At 52.4% G+C, this 15000-nt stretch overlaps 1 protein-coding gene across 9 annotated transcripts in view; it reads left to right on the top strand.

Moving 5' to 3' along the window:
• The window catches only part of PBX3 (PBX homeobox 3), a 105058-nt gene that overhangs the window by 84934 nt on the left and 5124 nt on the right, over nt 1-15000 (top strand). For 6 of the 9 annotated variants that reach the window (XM_068210864.1, XM_068210863.1, XM_068210865.1 and 3 more), the window contains 5 exons: nt 688-929; nt 4911-5101; nt 6920-7055; nt 13456-13621; nt 14801-14913. In XM_068210864.1, the coding sequence (XP_068066965.1) occupies nt 688-929; nt 4911-5101; nt 6920-7055; nt 13456-13621; nt 14801-14913 (848 nt within the window). The remainder of the gene's footprint in view (nt 1-687; nt 930-4910; nt 5102-6919; nt 7056-13455; nt 13622-14800; nt 14914-15000) is intronic. The other 3 variants (XR_011005548.1, XM_068210868.1, XM_068210867.1) reach the window with 1 other exon arrangement.

The following is a 15000-nucleotide window of genomic DNA, read 5'->3' as shown; positions in this document are numbered from 1 at the left end:
TAATTTAAAGAGATGATGAGACATTTTTATAATTCCCATTAAATTATATGGAATTATAGTTTTAAATTAAGGTGACAGGTTTAAAATGTGTATTTTAGAGCAAGATTAATGCCTTGTGCTTTCTTGAGTTGGAATGTTGGCCAGTGAGGGGGTCATCTCCCACTGCATGTCCTCTTTGACAGTCACTGTGGAATCCTGTGCTGTCCCCCGAGTGCACGGAGCGCATTGCTGGTGCCCAGGTCCATGCCTGGCAGCTGTGTGCTGCTGGCACATCTGGCACAGCCTACTGAGGTGTTCCTGCTGTGTATGGGAGCAGAGAGGGTTCTGTGGCAGTGCCATCCCCCCGTGGCACTGCCAGACTGCGTCTTACGGGGCTGGCTGCTGTGCTGGGGCTGTGCTGGGGCCGTGCTGGGGCTGTGTTGGGGCAGGGCTGTGCCCATGGGTGCTGGGACCAGGGCTGGGCCAGGGCTGTGCCCATGGGTGCTGGAGGCAGGGCTGGGCCAGGGCTGTGCCCATGGGTGCTGGGGCCAGGGCTGTGTCCATGGGTGCTGGGGCCAGGGCTGGGGCAGGTGGGTGTCACAGAGGGCTCGTGGCAGGCGGTCAGTGAGCGGGCAGCGAGCGGGCAGTGGCTGGGCAGATGCAGAAGTACTGACTGTGTTTTCTCTTGTTCTCTCTTTTCTGCCCAAGGTTTGAGCATCCGAGGAGCCCAGGAGGAAGACCCTCCCGATCCTCAGCTAATGAGACTAGACAATATGCTTCTGGCAGAAGGAGTCTCAGGTCCGGAGAAAGGTGGGGGATCGGCGGCAGCAGCTGCAGCCGCAGCAGCCTCTGGAGGGTCTTCAGATAACTCTATTGAACACTCAGATTATAGAGCCAAATTGACCCAGATCAGACAAATCTATCACACAGAGCTGGAGAAATATGAACAGGTCAGACATCAGCCTCTCAATTGTTCGTGTACCTGACACTGCTCTCCTCTGCTTGCCAGTGCCCACCACTGACCACTCTGGACCACAACCATTCCTCCCCTTCCCCACACCTCAGCCCATGGAGAGCCACGATGGGAGTCTGTCGGGCTCCAAGGAGCTGCTGGTTGGAGCCAGGGCTCATGTCTTGCATGCCTGAGTGTTTTCTGTTGTCTGTAACTGCACAAGAGCAGCACCCAAGCCCGTGTTTCTCCCCTTTGCCCAGCCCGTAGAAGGCAGACATGAGGAGAGATGTCTGTCACTCAGTGCCACCCTCTGCCCTGATGAGGTCTCACACTGCTGGGTCTGGCAAGCTGGGGAGCACAGGCAGACAAGGGCTGCATTGGCCATCTCAGCCCACAGGATTCTGGAGCAGGTGGCAGGAGACTGGCACCAGACTTGGCCACGGCAGGTCAGCTGGTGCAGGTTGGAAGAGAGTGGGCAGTGAGGCGTCAGCAGAGCACCTGTCCCAGGCTTGGGGACAGGAACTAGGGAAATCCTGGTTCAGGCAGATGCCAGCACAGTGTCTTTGTTTGGAGTGAAGAGCATGCTGCAGAGACCTGTAGGTTTGTGTTCACCACTGGGACCTGGTGACCCAACACATTGGCCATGCTGGTGGCACTGAGAACGTTTGCCACGTGCTGCCAAGTGCCAGCAGCACCGTGTGCCTCAGGTGCCAGTGGCACTGCCTTGTCTGTGCTGTCTCTTTCACTGTGTTGTTCAAGTGGAGAACAAATAAGTGAGCAAACACCTGTCAGGGTCTTTGTGGGAATCGGCTGTTCTCCCCTGACCCTGCAGGGCCCCAGCAGTCCTGGCTGGAGCCCCAAGCCCTCCTCGCCCCGTCGGGTGGAGCCTAGTGTTGTGATGGGGGTGGCTGTGGCATTAACGTGCCTCACACAGGCACAGCACACAGGCTGCAGGCAGATCTGGGCCAGAGAGGCGGCAGCTCAGTGCTTGCAGCCGCTTCCTGGCAAACATCCTTGGACTCTAATAAGTTTAATGACGTGGGGGAAGCAGGAGCATTTTTTGCCCTGTAGCTCCATTTACAAAGGTTTTGGCTGAAATGTCACAGCCATTCGTCTACACCACAGGAAATTTTGGAGGATGCTCAAATGCTGCTGCAGCAGGAGAGAGAGGTAGAGCTGAGGATGAGACATGCATGCTTCCCCACGGATCCTGACACCCAGCCACGTCTGCTCAACAGACATATGATGATTTCCCCAGCCTGGCAGCAAACTGTCTCCTGCTGGTTTGTCTCACTGCAGTGCCCGAGGGGCAGCCAGGGCTTGGCATCTCAGCCTCTGGCACCACAGGTTCTGGGAGGCAGGAGCCTCCTGCAGCAGGGAGCCCGTGCCGGGCACCTGCCCGGGCCGCAGAGCCGCTCCTGCCATCCTGCCCGGCGCGGGCACTCCCGCCATCCCACGGCAGCAGGAACCAGAGCGCCTTCCTGGAGACGCTTTCCAGGCAGTTTGATCCTGATATTTGTTGCCAGTCAGGGGAATGCACTCAGGGAAAAAAAAAAAAAAAAAAAAAAAAAAAAGGGAAAGAGAAATGGAAAGTGTGTCACGCCATCACCCAGCGCTCCCTCGCCGGGCGCCGGGAGAAACGGCCACGCACAGGCAGCGCCTTCCATAATTTACAGCTCCTATAACAGAGATGACATATTGAAAGCTATCTGCTGTAATTACACTGAAATACATTTTTTGCTGTAGGCAAAAGTACTGTAAGGGTCCCAGGCCTCCTGGAGCAGCTGGGAACCCACTTCCCAAGTTCACAGATGTCTCCTGAATTCACCCCGAATTGGGGTGAGGTGTGGCAGCTCAGAAGCCACTACCAGCCCCACAGAGCACTGGCTGCCACCTTGCCCCTCAACATTGTTTTGGGCCATTTCCTCTCTTTTTCTTGTGCACTTGTGATGAAGCACTGAGGCAGCAGAAGCATCCCTGCTCCTACAAGGTTTCTGAGCAGGTTAACAAGGCCATCACTTATAACCTGACATTATTAATAATGTCTTGGGCACCAAGCAGAGGCCTGAAAAATAGTCCTGGAAAAGGGATCAAGTAGCTTGGACGCTATAAATAAACAAGAGAAACAAGACAAAGCATCAGAGTCTTCTGAGCTTCCTCCCACTGTGCTGTGTGAGGCAGCTCTGCAGAGGGGAGGTGCTGGTGGAGATGAATTAAACCCAGGCTCTCCAAGCAGTTGTAGCCAAACCAAGTCTCATCAGGCAAGTTAAGTAAAGTCAGGGAAAGGTTTTTGCTTCTTGAAAGCAAGAAACTAATTTTTGCTTTTCAAAGTCCAGTTTTTGATTCTAAATCTCTTATAGAAAAGACATACCTGAAAATATTTCTAAGGCAACAGTTGCCAATTTTATTGTACTTTAAAATTGAATTCCTGGGATCCGAAAAGAAGGAGGCTTGTGGCAAACCGTGTGCCTGGAACATCCATCCAAATTCTTGGGTTCAGCTGTATTTTGGAACTGTCAGAGCTGCTGCCTGATCTCAGGGGGAGAGCTGCTGCATTTTGGTGCCCGTGTCCCTTTCCCTTCTGTGCAACATTTCCCGGGTGAGCCAAAGCCGCTGTCATCGGTCCTGCTGCTGGTCAGAGGGCTGGACCTGAACTTCCGCATGCTCGGGTTGTGCCCTGATGAAGGAAAGGATGTGCCGGTGGGAAGTGAGGGTGAGAAATGGCCAACTCCTTCTGCTGGTGCCCGGGGAGCCCTGGCAAAGCCGGGGGTGGCGGGTGCTGGGACGAGCAGCGGGCTCGGCGGCCTCGGCGGTGGCGAGCGAAGGGCTCTGCACCAGGGCTCGTGAGCGCTGCCTCCAACGGGTGCTGCGAGGATGTAAATTAGCCTGTAATTTACTTTCAGTAGTGTAAAGAAAAAAAATCACTTTGCCTGAAGTGTATGCATCTTTCTTAAGGGTGTACCCAGATTTTAATTATCTAAATGTAAATACTTAACGAATTTTACTTAGAGTAATGAGCTAAAGTGCACACTACATAAATGAGATGTTCTAATTAATCATGTATGAACTACTGGTTTAAAGAAAAGCTATGTGAATTCTGCGAATGTTGGGCTATTGCCAAATTGCTAATCAGCATTTGCATTCATAGATGGCTTCACTTAATAAGTTGTGAGACGTTCAGCAAATGTTATAGGAAATTATGAGTTTTTAGATGCATAAACTTTTCACTTTTAACTCCTTCCATCACATAATCTATTGAAATGTTGGAGAATCCTTGAAAATGTGGTTGTCAGACATATTAGCTACATATTTTGCAGCCTGGCTTTAGAGGGAAGAGGGGAGCCAGCAGAGTTTTTGTCAGGCTCCAGCCTGCAAAGGGAAGTCAGGAGAGCAGGATGTGTGGAGGGGGTTCCTGGTGATGGCTCAGTCTGAAGTTTCTATCAGCACGTCGCAGACTGGGAGTGGTAATCCAGGGTTCCCCGTGCCTTCCCTCAGTGCCTCGGCCGCACACGCGGGCCAGGCTGGGGCACAGTGTCGCTGACCCCCCCGGGACAGGGACACACGGTGCTCACAAAGGTCTCAGGTCCCTCGGTGCTGCAGGGGGGTACCGAGGCACAGGGCTCGGGGTATTGCCCCCCTGGCTGTGAGGTGTGCGGGTCCCCAGTCCCACCCTGCCCCTGCTTCAGCTGAAACAGCGGCTGATCCGACTGCTCCTCTTGGCGGGGGCCTGGCTGGGAATGGGGAAAGGGATGAGCACAGCGGGAGCAGGGCCCTGGTCACTGGGCTCCCCTGGCTGCCCCAGGACAGCTGCAGGTCTCCTGGACAGGGGGGGATCCTGTGGCCACACGCATGTGGAGGGGACAGGGCCATGTGAGGGGTCCCCCAGCCCCCAGTGCTGCCTTTCCCCAACAGCCAGGTCGGAGCTTGTGTCCTTGTGGGACAGCACAAACCCATGTCTGAGCCTCTTCTTCCTCCACAGGCATGTAATGAATTTACCACTCATGTAATGAACCTCCTCAGAGAACAGAGCCGGACACGTCCCATTTCTCCCAAGGAGATTGAAAGGATGGTGGGCATCATTCATCGAAAATTCAGCTCCATCCAGATGCAGCTCAAACAAAGCACTTGTGAAGCAGTAATGATTTTAAGATCAAGGTTCCTTGATGCCAGGTAAGACAGAGGCAAGTGCCCCTGTCTCTTTTTTTGGGGGAAGCAGGAATTTCTGGGCAGCCCAGGACAGCCTGGCCATACTGGGAGTGGTGTCCCATGTCAGCAGGGATGGGTGGGAGAGGTTGCTCTGTCCCAGCAAAAGCCTTCATCCACAGCTGCTCTGGGAGAGAACCCCTGCCAAGTAGGCCTTCAGAAGCAACAAGGTCTTTTCTTCAAATTTTAGTGCAAAGACTGGGCTTGTTTTCCCCACCTTGGACACCTGCGCCACTGTTGGAGCTCAACGCCTGTCCCCAGGACCCACAGCAGCATGAGTGGGCTGCGTGCTCCACAAGCTGCCAGGAGGCAGGCAGACAGGGATTAGGAGGGGGGTTTAGGCGCAGTCAGAATTGTTTTGAAGCCTGATGAGGTGTGATAGTGATCCCCAGCCCCATCCCCTTCACAGGGCTCCTGTCTGCAGAGCAGGGCCCCAGCTGGAGGGGCCCGGCAGAGCAGGAGCAGAGCCGGGCGGAATAGGGAGGAGCAGCAGGCGCCACACGGAGCCTCTATCCTCCAGCAGCTCACGCTTCACACCTGAAAGCTGTGAGGAGCTAAACAAGACCAAAATAATGTTATTAACAAGGAGGTCACTGGCAGGTGTGGGAAATCAGGGTAATTGCAGGCAGTTGGAGGAGATGTCTATGGAGAGCTCCAGGAACGCAAAGGTAGAGCCTGCAGATGTACATTTTAAAGTGATTTCTTTAAAAAGGAGGAAGGTAAATAAGGCAAAATGAGCGGAAGCATAGTAATGAGATAAACAGAGCTCTAGGGAGGGAGCCTGCCTGCTCCAGGATACAGTGCAGTTAGCAGCACCGTGATACTCGGCAAGAGCGCGCTGGGGATTGCGCTCGGCTGCCGGCTGGCCTGGGGCGCCGGCGGTGATTGCAACAGCCCTGGGGGAAGGAGCTCCAAGGAAATGTTTAACTGGAGCCTTCCAGAGGATGTCGTGCTAAAGGAGAGCAGCCGTTGGCACGGAGGGATGGCACTGCAGCTGAGCAGGCGCTGCCACCATAACCCGGGTCGCTGCCCCCACGGCGAGGGCTGGAGGCTCCTGGGCCGGAGCACGTGTGGCTGCTCTCTGCAAGGCTCCGTGCCCCAGGCAGGTGACACCCCTGGAGCCTGTCCCATGTCCCATGTGGGCCAGAGCCTGGGCCCCGTGCAGCCCATGGCAGGAGGGGGCACAGATGGGTCTCGCTCACAAAGCCCTGAAATCCACTTGCTGTTGGAAGCCAATTAGCTCAGGGAGGCCATGTGAGGACACGTCAGCACGGCTGCCCCATCCTGTTGTACCATCCTCACCCCGGGGAGCTGTGCAGGGCCCCAGCTGACCTGTGCTGAAGGGAAGGAGGGGAAGGAGGTCTGCCAGGCTGCTGCTGGCACACGGGAGCTCCGTGGCCGGGAGCTTTGGGCTGGGCTGTCTACCCCACTGTGAAGGAGGCACAAGGGAGGCTGTTGGCTCAGCACCTGCCTCACCTTTCCTGCCACAGCACGTGAAGGTGGCCTGTACTCCCATGGGATGAACCCTGTGGGGAGGTGGGGGTGTGAAGCCAGAGGCAGAGTCCAGAGCCCCCTGGGGCTGGGTGCAGGACATGGTGTTGCTGCCTGCTGCTCCCTCCCATGGTGTCAGGGAGCCCAAAGGGATCAGGCTGCCAGGGCGGCTCTGCTGTGTTGTTCTGTGCTGCAACACGGGCTGTGAAATGAAGGCTGCTGCTCCTCATCCAACCCTGCCAAGGACCTGCTGGCATCTGGAGGAACAGTGGTGTTTTCCTTTTCTCATTTCAGACGGAAAAGGCGTAACTTCAGTAAACAAGCCACAGAAATCTTGAACGAGTATTTTTACTCCCACCTCAGTAACCCCTACCCCAGTGAAGAAGCCAAAGAAGAGCTGGCAAAGAAATGCAGCATCACGGTATCACAGGTAAGCAGCAGGGAGGACCCCCTGCACCCACGGAGTGTCAATCTCCTGGTTCCCCTTGCAATGCTGGCACCTCCCTCCAGGCTCTGGGAGGTGGTTCCAGTGGAGGCAAGTATGGAGCTGGGCCTGCCCAAAGCACCTCTGTCACCCCTTCATATTTGTGTGTTGAGCATGAGGAGGTTTGCAGGGTGATGGGATGTGGCTGAGCTCTGCAGGAAAGGCTGCCTGCTTGTGGTGGCTGGGGCTAGGCTGGGGCACAAAGGTGCTATGCACAGAGAAGAAGATAAAAATAAAAAGCAACAAGGTCTGCACCCCACTTCACATCAGCCCTCCCTCTGCACAGCAGCGAGGCTCCTGGCTGAGCCTTGCTCTGCTCTGAATTCATTGCAACTGAGCAGGATTTTGGGGAAAGGACAGTTTATTGACAAATTTAGGATCTATCTTTATAGATCCAAATTTCTTTGATTGCTCAAAGTTGTTTTTCTAAGCCAGTCAGAAATTCAGCCTCTAGCTACGCTGAAGTGACATAAGTGGCTCCTCTGTGGCAAAACTGCATTAGGCAGATTTGCTCCTTTTACCACACATAACAGCTGTTAGTGTGAAGTTAATGCAAGAAACCCAGCACCTCCGCAGTCAGGACTGTGCCATCGTTGGCTGCAGCTGCTTTCCCTGTGGGCCAAAGTACCTGAACCGCTCACACTGGTGTCTCGCAGCGGTGCTCAGGCTGATGACACCATCGAGTTTTCTTTCACCAGGCAGCTCAAAAAGCAAAACACCTCTTGGCATTCCATGAGGCCTGTATGTTTGCTAGAAACCCCAATTATTCTCACACAAATCTGGCTTGCACAGCTTGGGGAAGAACTTGAGCTTGTGTGGCAGGGAAGTGCCCTGCAGTCTCCAAGTTCTCCAGCCCCTGCTCCTGTGGTGAGGGCCGGTGTGCTGGCTCCTCCCTGCACCCTCAGCTCCCTTATCAATATTTCAGGTCCTTGAGAGGAATGGTGCCTGCGGCACGTGTGTTAACTATTAATGATTGCAGGCTGCAGTATTGGCATTATTAGCAATGCAACCTTTAGCTTTATAATTAAGACCTGAGTTGAGATTTACTTTATAGGCCTCCATTGAATGCATGAAAAATTCAGGCACTTTATTGAAGACTTTCAAATGAAAGTCTGCCCAGCTCCTCCAAATTTGGAATTGCTTGACTTCGGCTGCACCCACAGCAGCAGCCCTGGCAGCACTGCCCCAGGACACGTGGGTGTGCCTTGCGGTCTCCTTGCCTGTTCCTTGGCACGCAGCACATACCCCACTCCGACTGGGGTGGAAGCGCCTGTGCTCGGTGCCAGGGGAAGGTACAGGCTGGGGAGGGAGGCAGTTTCTCCCAGTCCATTTACAAATAGCTGTGGTGATGGGCAGGAGGTTTTTGAGGGAAATTCAGTGCACAGCTTGCTCCCTCTCACATCGCTCCTCCTTCGCCCTCGGCATCACACAAGCACTGCAGCCCCATGGTGGCTGCTGCTCTCCCGTGCCCTCAGGCATCCCTGCGGCTGCTGGGGGTGCCTGGAACCAGCCAAACAGCCTGAGAGCACACGAGTGCCAGGGCACTGTGGTCTGCAGCCTTCATCTCACTGCCGGTTTCAGTCCTTGGCATGAGATGGTTTATGGCAATTCCTTCAGTAAACGGTGTCCAGAAATCTTCAATGTGATCCAAGGCAGCCTGCTGTATGGTTAGGAGAGGCCATGCCATCAACACCAACTTAAACAAACCAAAAGTTCTTCGGTTTTGGTTAATGTAGTTGGGCGAGATGACGTGGGAAAAGGCCCACCAGACCTGCTGAAGAGCCGTTCCCTCTGCACCCGGTGGTGAGTCCTGCCTGGCAGGGAGGGGCTCAGTGATTCCTTGGTGTGGACAGATAAAAAGACAGATCAAGATAAGGCTGAAGTGACTGTAGGAAATGAGATGGAACATTTGAGAAGCCATAACTGATTGCTTCTAGTGCTAATAGATCTGATTTCTTTCTTAATTGGTTGTTTGATAAGATTTAATGTATAGAATGAAATAAAAGGCAGGCAGATGGTCCAACAACCCAGCAGTGGCAGAGAACCTGTGACAGGAATATAGGTTTGTCTTTTTAATATTTGATACAGACATGAATTAGTTGTTTCTTGAATCCATTAGGAAGTCTGAGTGAGCAGTGGGAGTAGCTGCATTGTGCCCTCCATAGCACTGCATCCAGCAACCTCAGCCTTGCTGGGTGACATTGCCAGCCTGGTCCAAGGGCAGTGCTGCCCACCCAGCCTGGCACCAGGGATGCAGGGCTGGGCCCTTGGCACGGCTGGAGGGTCGCTCTGGCAAGATGTTATAAATGATTTGGAAAAACTCGGGTTGGTATGGTAAAGCCTGGAAATGGGGCCATGTATCATGTTACAGGAGAGGAGCATGTATGAGAGAGAGGGAGTGCCTGTGATCAGCTGGTTGCTTGAGTTCCTGATGGATCTGCTGTCACAGCCAGAGAGCATGAACACCATGGATATTCTAATCTTTTATTTCCAAAGGCACTTCCAGAGGCTGCATGGCAGTACTGCAGGGTTAGTTGGTATTTTGTAGGTCGAACTGGGCTGGAGGTGTCTCTCTTTTACTGAAAAGGGTGTGTATTTTTGAGGCCATGTAGCAGATGAGCTCTGAGCAGGCACCACAGAGCAGGCCCCCACACACTGACTGCTCTGGTGACTGACAGCAGAACTCAGAGGATGCAATCCAGAACTCAGAGTGAATTGAGCAGTCATCGAAACCCTGGCAGGAGCAGCATCACAGGGGACAAGCAACGGCATCTGAGGAAGTGACTGAGCTGCACCTCGCTCAGGGCTTTCATGGAAGATCTCTAAGTGTGTGTATTTTCAGCCTTGACCAAGTGTCCCTTGGACCTTGCCGTGCCTGTCACCATGCCCCATTTACCTCCTGTGCTGCAAATACCCTGGAGGGCCAAAGATCTGGAAAAAGGAATAAATAACATTAAGGGATGGCTTTCCAAACTCTGGAGCTGTTGGCTTGTCTTTGATGAAGAGGCTTTGTCCTTTCCCTGGCTGAGCCAGGCTCCTCTGTAGCCTCTCCTAGCAATGATCCCAAGTGTTTCTCTCTTGTACTGTCAGTACCTTGTACACGCTGGGGGCAGATTCATGGCAGAACATTTTCTCCCTCAAACACTTAATTAGTGAGTGTTTTGGGTCATCCTCCCCCCAGATTAAGCTGCTGACTGGAAATCCTGCTGCCATGGCACTTTACTGAGCTGCAAGGAAAATTGTCTCCCAGAATCGTTTCATTGCAGGTGGGAGATCGATGGTTTCAGTTTTGATATCGGTGTTTAAAATAATATGTAGAGAAGGTTTTTCAAGAAAAGCATAAAGACAAACTATTTATTAAGATGAACACCTCACACAATTTCATTTTTAAGAGTGCGGAAAAGGTAATTCTGGGGAAAAAAATGTCCTTAGCAGAGAACACTGTCGGCTGTAATTTAGAGCCACCCCATCAGCGCATGTTGGAGGGAGATAAACTGTATTGTCTGTTCTCCCCCACCATGGCTGCGAGGCTGATGTTTTATACTTTTGCAGATGAGCCTCTTTCAGGGTGTCACAAACAACCATCAGTCCATCACACGGGCTGGAGAGAGGGCACAGCCAGTGCTGAGAGCGGGGCAGTGGAGTACAGCAATAACATTTTTCACTGCTTCAAACAAAAGAAGGATGCGGTTGACAAGGGAATATATTTAACATTGTTTTAAAGAAAGGATGCAGGAGCTGGTTTCCAGCACCCCTCTGGCCCCTGCTGCTTCTGAGTGTTTCTGTGAGCAGGTGGACAGGGAAAACCGTGGATGGAGGGGCTCTTACCCCTGGACTTCATGTGGGAAGCAAGGAAAAAAGCTGCAGCATAATGAAATAGTTCTGAAGGTAAAATTCCTGGGTTTAGATCACAGACTGTAATTCTGCAACATTGATTTTTAACATTTTCTGGTTTGTACCATGTTTTAGGTGTTTTAGGTGTAGACTGTGTGCTACAAACATGGAAACACAGTGGAAAGATTTCCATGATCCATGAATCTGTATCTCCCTGATTCCAGCAGCGATGCTCTTGCGTCAGCTGCGTCTTTGCCGAATGAGCACTGATTTATCCCAGGAAATCACCCACTCCGGAGACACGAGGCAGGCCTGCCCCATCCCAAATCCCACATTAGGCATCTTGATGATTTCAGTAATAATTTATTGTCTTTTTATTTAACGTTGCAATTAACATGATAAATAAGTGCAACAGTATTGTTTGAAATGTAATATACAATTAAGCCCAATTAATTAATTGGCCTTCAATGATCAGGAGGAGAAAGATGTTCATTGTTTTTTTTATGTGAAGAGATAGTTTGTTTTAATGAAAAATGTGTTGTGAGGCAGCTCACAATGGAGACAACTTCCATGATTTGGGTGAGCACGGGGCTGGGTGAGGAGCTGGGTCCCGGTGCTGACGGGGGAGCCCAGCACCTGCAACCCAGTCTTCCCTGGGACCACGGAGTGCCAGCAGCACAAGCTAGGTGAGGTGTGCTCCAGGTGGGCAGGGATCCTAAATCCTGCCCGGCACAGCCTGCTGGAGCAGTGCCCTGGCCCTGTCCTGGCCGGGTCCAGCTGTCCATGTCAGCCGTGCTTGCTCAGCTGCAGCCACAGCCCCCGCGTGTCCCCGCGTGTCCCTGGGTGTCCCCAGGTTGCTCCCCAGGTTCCCCGGGCTGGGGCACGCTCTGCCCTGCCCTGCCCTGCCCTGTGTGCCACGGGAGCACAAAGGGCCCTTGGGCAGAGGGGATGGGGGCAGTGACTGTGGCACCCCCGGGCTGCCGCGGCTCCTCCAGCAGCCCCGGCGCCGCACCTCAGTCTGAGGAAGAGTTTAACATTTCTGGATATTCATTTAGATGTGGTGTGCGGGTTAAACATAACGTACGAGCACTGCTCCTCTCATTGCTTCCAATTAAACCTTGCTTGTTAGTTTAACCTCTAGGTAATCCCATCAAACAATTGATGTCAAGGAAACACTGCCCACAGTGGCTCTGGATGAGTGGCCATTAATTTTAATTGCCTTGATATTAAAGATTAAGAAGTATTGGGACTAGCAGAATGGAAACGATCTGATGTCAAGCAAATCCACTCGTTGAGGCTTCCCCAGGCTGCTGGTGATATTAAAATTTTACTGTGAGAATTAAATAAACCTTTATTAGTGATGGCTGTTGTTTGATTGGTCCAGGGGCGTGCATAAACAGAGGGGTCTCGTGCACATCCGTGGACAATACGGTTGATGTGCAGAGATTCCTCAATTATGATACTGTTAATAAAGCATAATCTGATTGTACACAATAATTATTTGCTGGGTTTCATTAATGTATTATTGCTTCTCTGACTGACAAGGTGATATTAAGTGCAATATATAGAATATGGTGGAGTATTATCAGGGGAGCAGGATGTATAAGGTGCCTTCCATATTACTGGTAAAGGCCAGAGGTTTTCCATTAATTGTGGTTAAACAAAAGCTGTGCTGCATCAAATACAGCAGGATTTGACTCCTGCCTCAGCAGGATCCTGAACTGGGTGCTGTGACAGGACCCCAGCCCCTGCCGTGCCCTCTGGCTGCCTGGTAACCACTGGGCTGTCACTGGTCCCTGCCCCTTTACCACTGGAGCTGTTCTTTTATTGTCTCTGCTGTGTTGGCCATTGTCCATGTTCCAAACTGGGTTTGTTATTTAGGAGCTCTGTTACAGCAGCTGAAGTTAAACAAAGCCCCTAAGCAGGATTGTACAAACTTCCCTGAGCGGCTCCAGGCGTGACCCCTGTGCGGGTTAATAGCCGGTGCCCTGGGAGCCACCTTGGCTTCAGTACAGCATCTTCAAAGGGACATGACAAAGTGACTTTTCAACCATTATTGATTTATATGATTCCTTTCATTTTCAGCCAACCAAACACGATTCTGTGAGTGGGCTGCCAAGGTTGTTCCAGCCCAAAAATAAAGAACAATTGCTCTCACTGCCCGCTCGCCCTCAGTCAACCGGACCTTGGTCCCCCCTGAGCAGCTTTCTGGGTCTTGCACCAGTTTTGTTGACAAATGGCCCATGGTGGTAGGGGACAATGCTGTGGTACAGCAAGCTCCGGGATGCGTGCAGTCATCAGTCACTTGTTATGCCTCGGTTTGCCAAGAGAGCAGCAGAGCCAGGTCAGCTCAGCTCCATGGTGGTGTTTAACTGATCCGGGTTAGTGCTCAGTTACCTGGAGCAGGTACGGGTTGTGTTTCTGGCATCTCAGAATGACATCTCAAAAGGATCCTGCTTTGCCCAGCCAAGCACTTCGTGTCCTTCACCCTTCCCACCTCTCTCCCCTGCAGGTGTCCAACTGGTTTGGCAATAAGAGAATCAGGTACAAGAAGAACATCGGGAAGTTCCAGGAGGAAGCCAATCTCTATGCGGCAAAGACGGCCGTGACTGCAGCGCACGCCGTGGCCGCGGCTGTCCAGAACAACCAGACCAACTCCCCCACCACACCAAACTCTGGTATGTTCCCGCCTGCTGCATTCCGGCCTCCTCGAGGGCCCTGACGGCGCCCTAGCGAGCTCGGTCGGGATGAGGAGGATGCAGCTCCTTAGCAGTGCCAGTCACGGCACAGGGAGTAGTCCTGAGCCCAAGGGCGGCCAGGTTGGACCACGAGGGCCAAGCCCTGCTGTGCGTGGCCCCAGCTGCTCCACAGCCAAGCTCCCACAGCCGTGGGAGAGCCAAGTGGGGCCTGTGTAATTCCCGCAGCAGTCACGGCTGCCTGGCTCTGCCTTCTGGCACCTTTGCTTCTCTAGTTACTTTAAGCTTTTTCTCATTCACTGAAAAGGACGTAAAATGGAGCAGAGGTCCAAGTCTGGTTTTGTAGAACTGTTAAATTTATTGTTAAGATAACAACAAAATAGAGGAATATCTTAGCATGCTCTAATTAGAGTTTAAACTCTGGATGGCTTGAAATGGAGTTGATGTTATAAATAGAAATCTAAGGATGGAACTTTAATTTGGAGTTACTCTGTGACATGTTCTGCTACAGGTCTCACTGGTGTGCTGATGACATTTTGCAAGTCTGAGCACTGCAGTAGTCAGGGGTGTGTGAGGGGTCGTTTTTTTTTTGGGCTCCAGGGGCAAAGGTTTCCACAAGCACAAACACTCTTTGCAGTCATGTTTTGCTGTGACTTAGTTGTGGACAACCTTTAAAGAGGATAGAGAACCGTGGGTAAAAAAAGACTTTAACTAAAAGCAAGTAAGAAAAAGGTTCCTTCTTTGACAGTAATAATCCACATAATTGGGAACTGCCAACAATTTCCTTTGGAAGCAGACACGAAGCACAGGCTCAAAATGAGTGTGGTGATGGCACCTCATGATGGAGTGATCCGCAGGGGACAGCTCTGATACAGAATGTTGTACAGGCTGCTCTTCCAGAGGGAAGAGCTGCCCTGGGTTGCAGGGAGCTTCCAGGCTTGCCCAGCACAGCGCTCTGGTGCGCGGCCGAGAGCCGGGATGTGGTGGCCAGTGTGGGGGGCCGGTGGCCACGCTCACCCCACGCCAGGGCAGCAACTTCCCCTCCACTGAGCCTTGCCTGTCCTCTCCTCTCCTGCTGCTTCTCCTTCCCCTGCCCTCAGGTGTCGGGGTTATGTTTTTGCAGCTCTCTGTTATTCAGCTACCTAACTCTTTCCTTTCCAGGTTCTTCTGGTTCTTTTAACCTCCCAAATTCTGGGGACATGTTCATGAACATGCAGAGTCTGAATGGGGATTCTTACCAGGGGTCCCAAGTCGGAGCCAATGTGCAGTCACAGGTAGGAGAAATGCCCCCAGCAGGGCCTTTCTGGCAGGGTAGGGTTTGGGCTAAAAATTCCACCTTACTCTGGCTCTATTAACTGGTC

The sequence above is a fragment of the Anomalospiza imberbis genome, chromosome 21 (genome assembly GCF_031753505.1).
Source record: "Anomalospiza imberbis isolate Cuckoo-Finch-1a 21T00152 chromosome 21, ASM3175350v1, whole genome shotgun sequence".
Taxonomy (NCBI): domain Eukaryota; kingdom Metazoa; phylum Chordata; class Aves; order Passeriformes; family Viduidae; genus Anomalospiza; species Anomalospiza imberbis.
The sequence above is the reverse complement of the archived record's forward strand: the minus strand, read 5'-3'. Positions and strand labels throughout refer to the sequence as shown.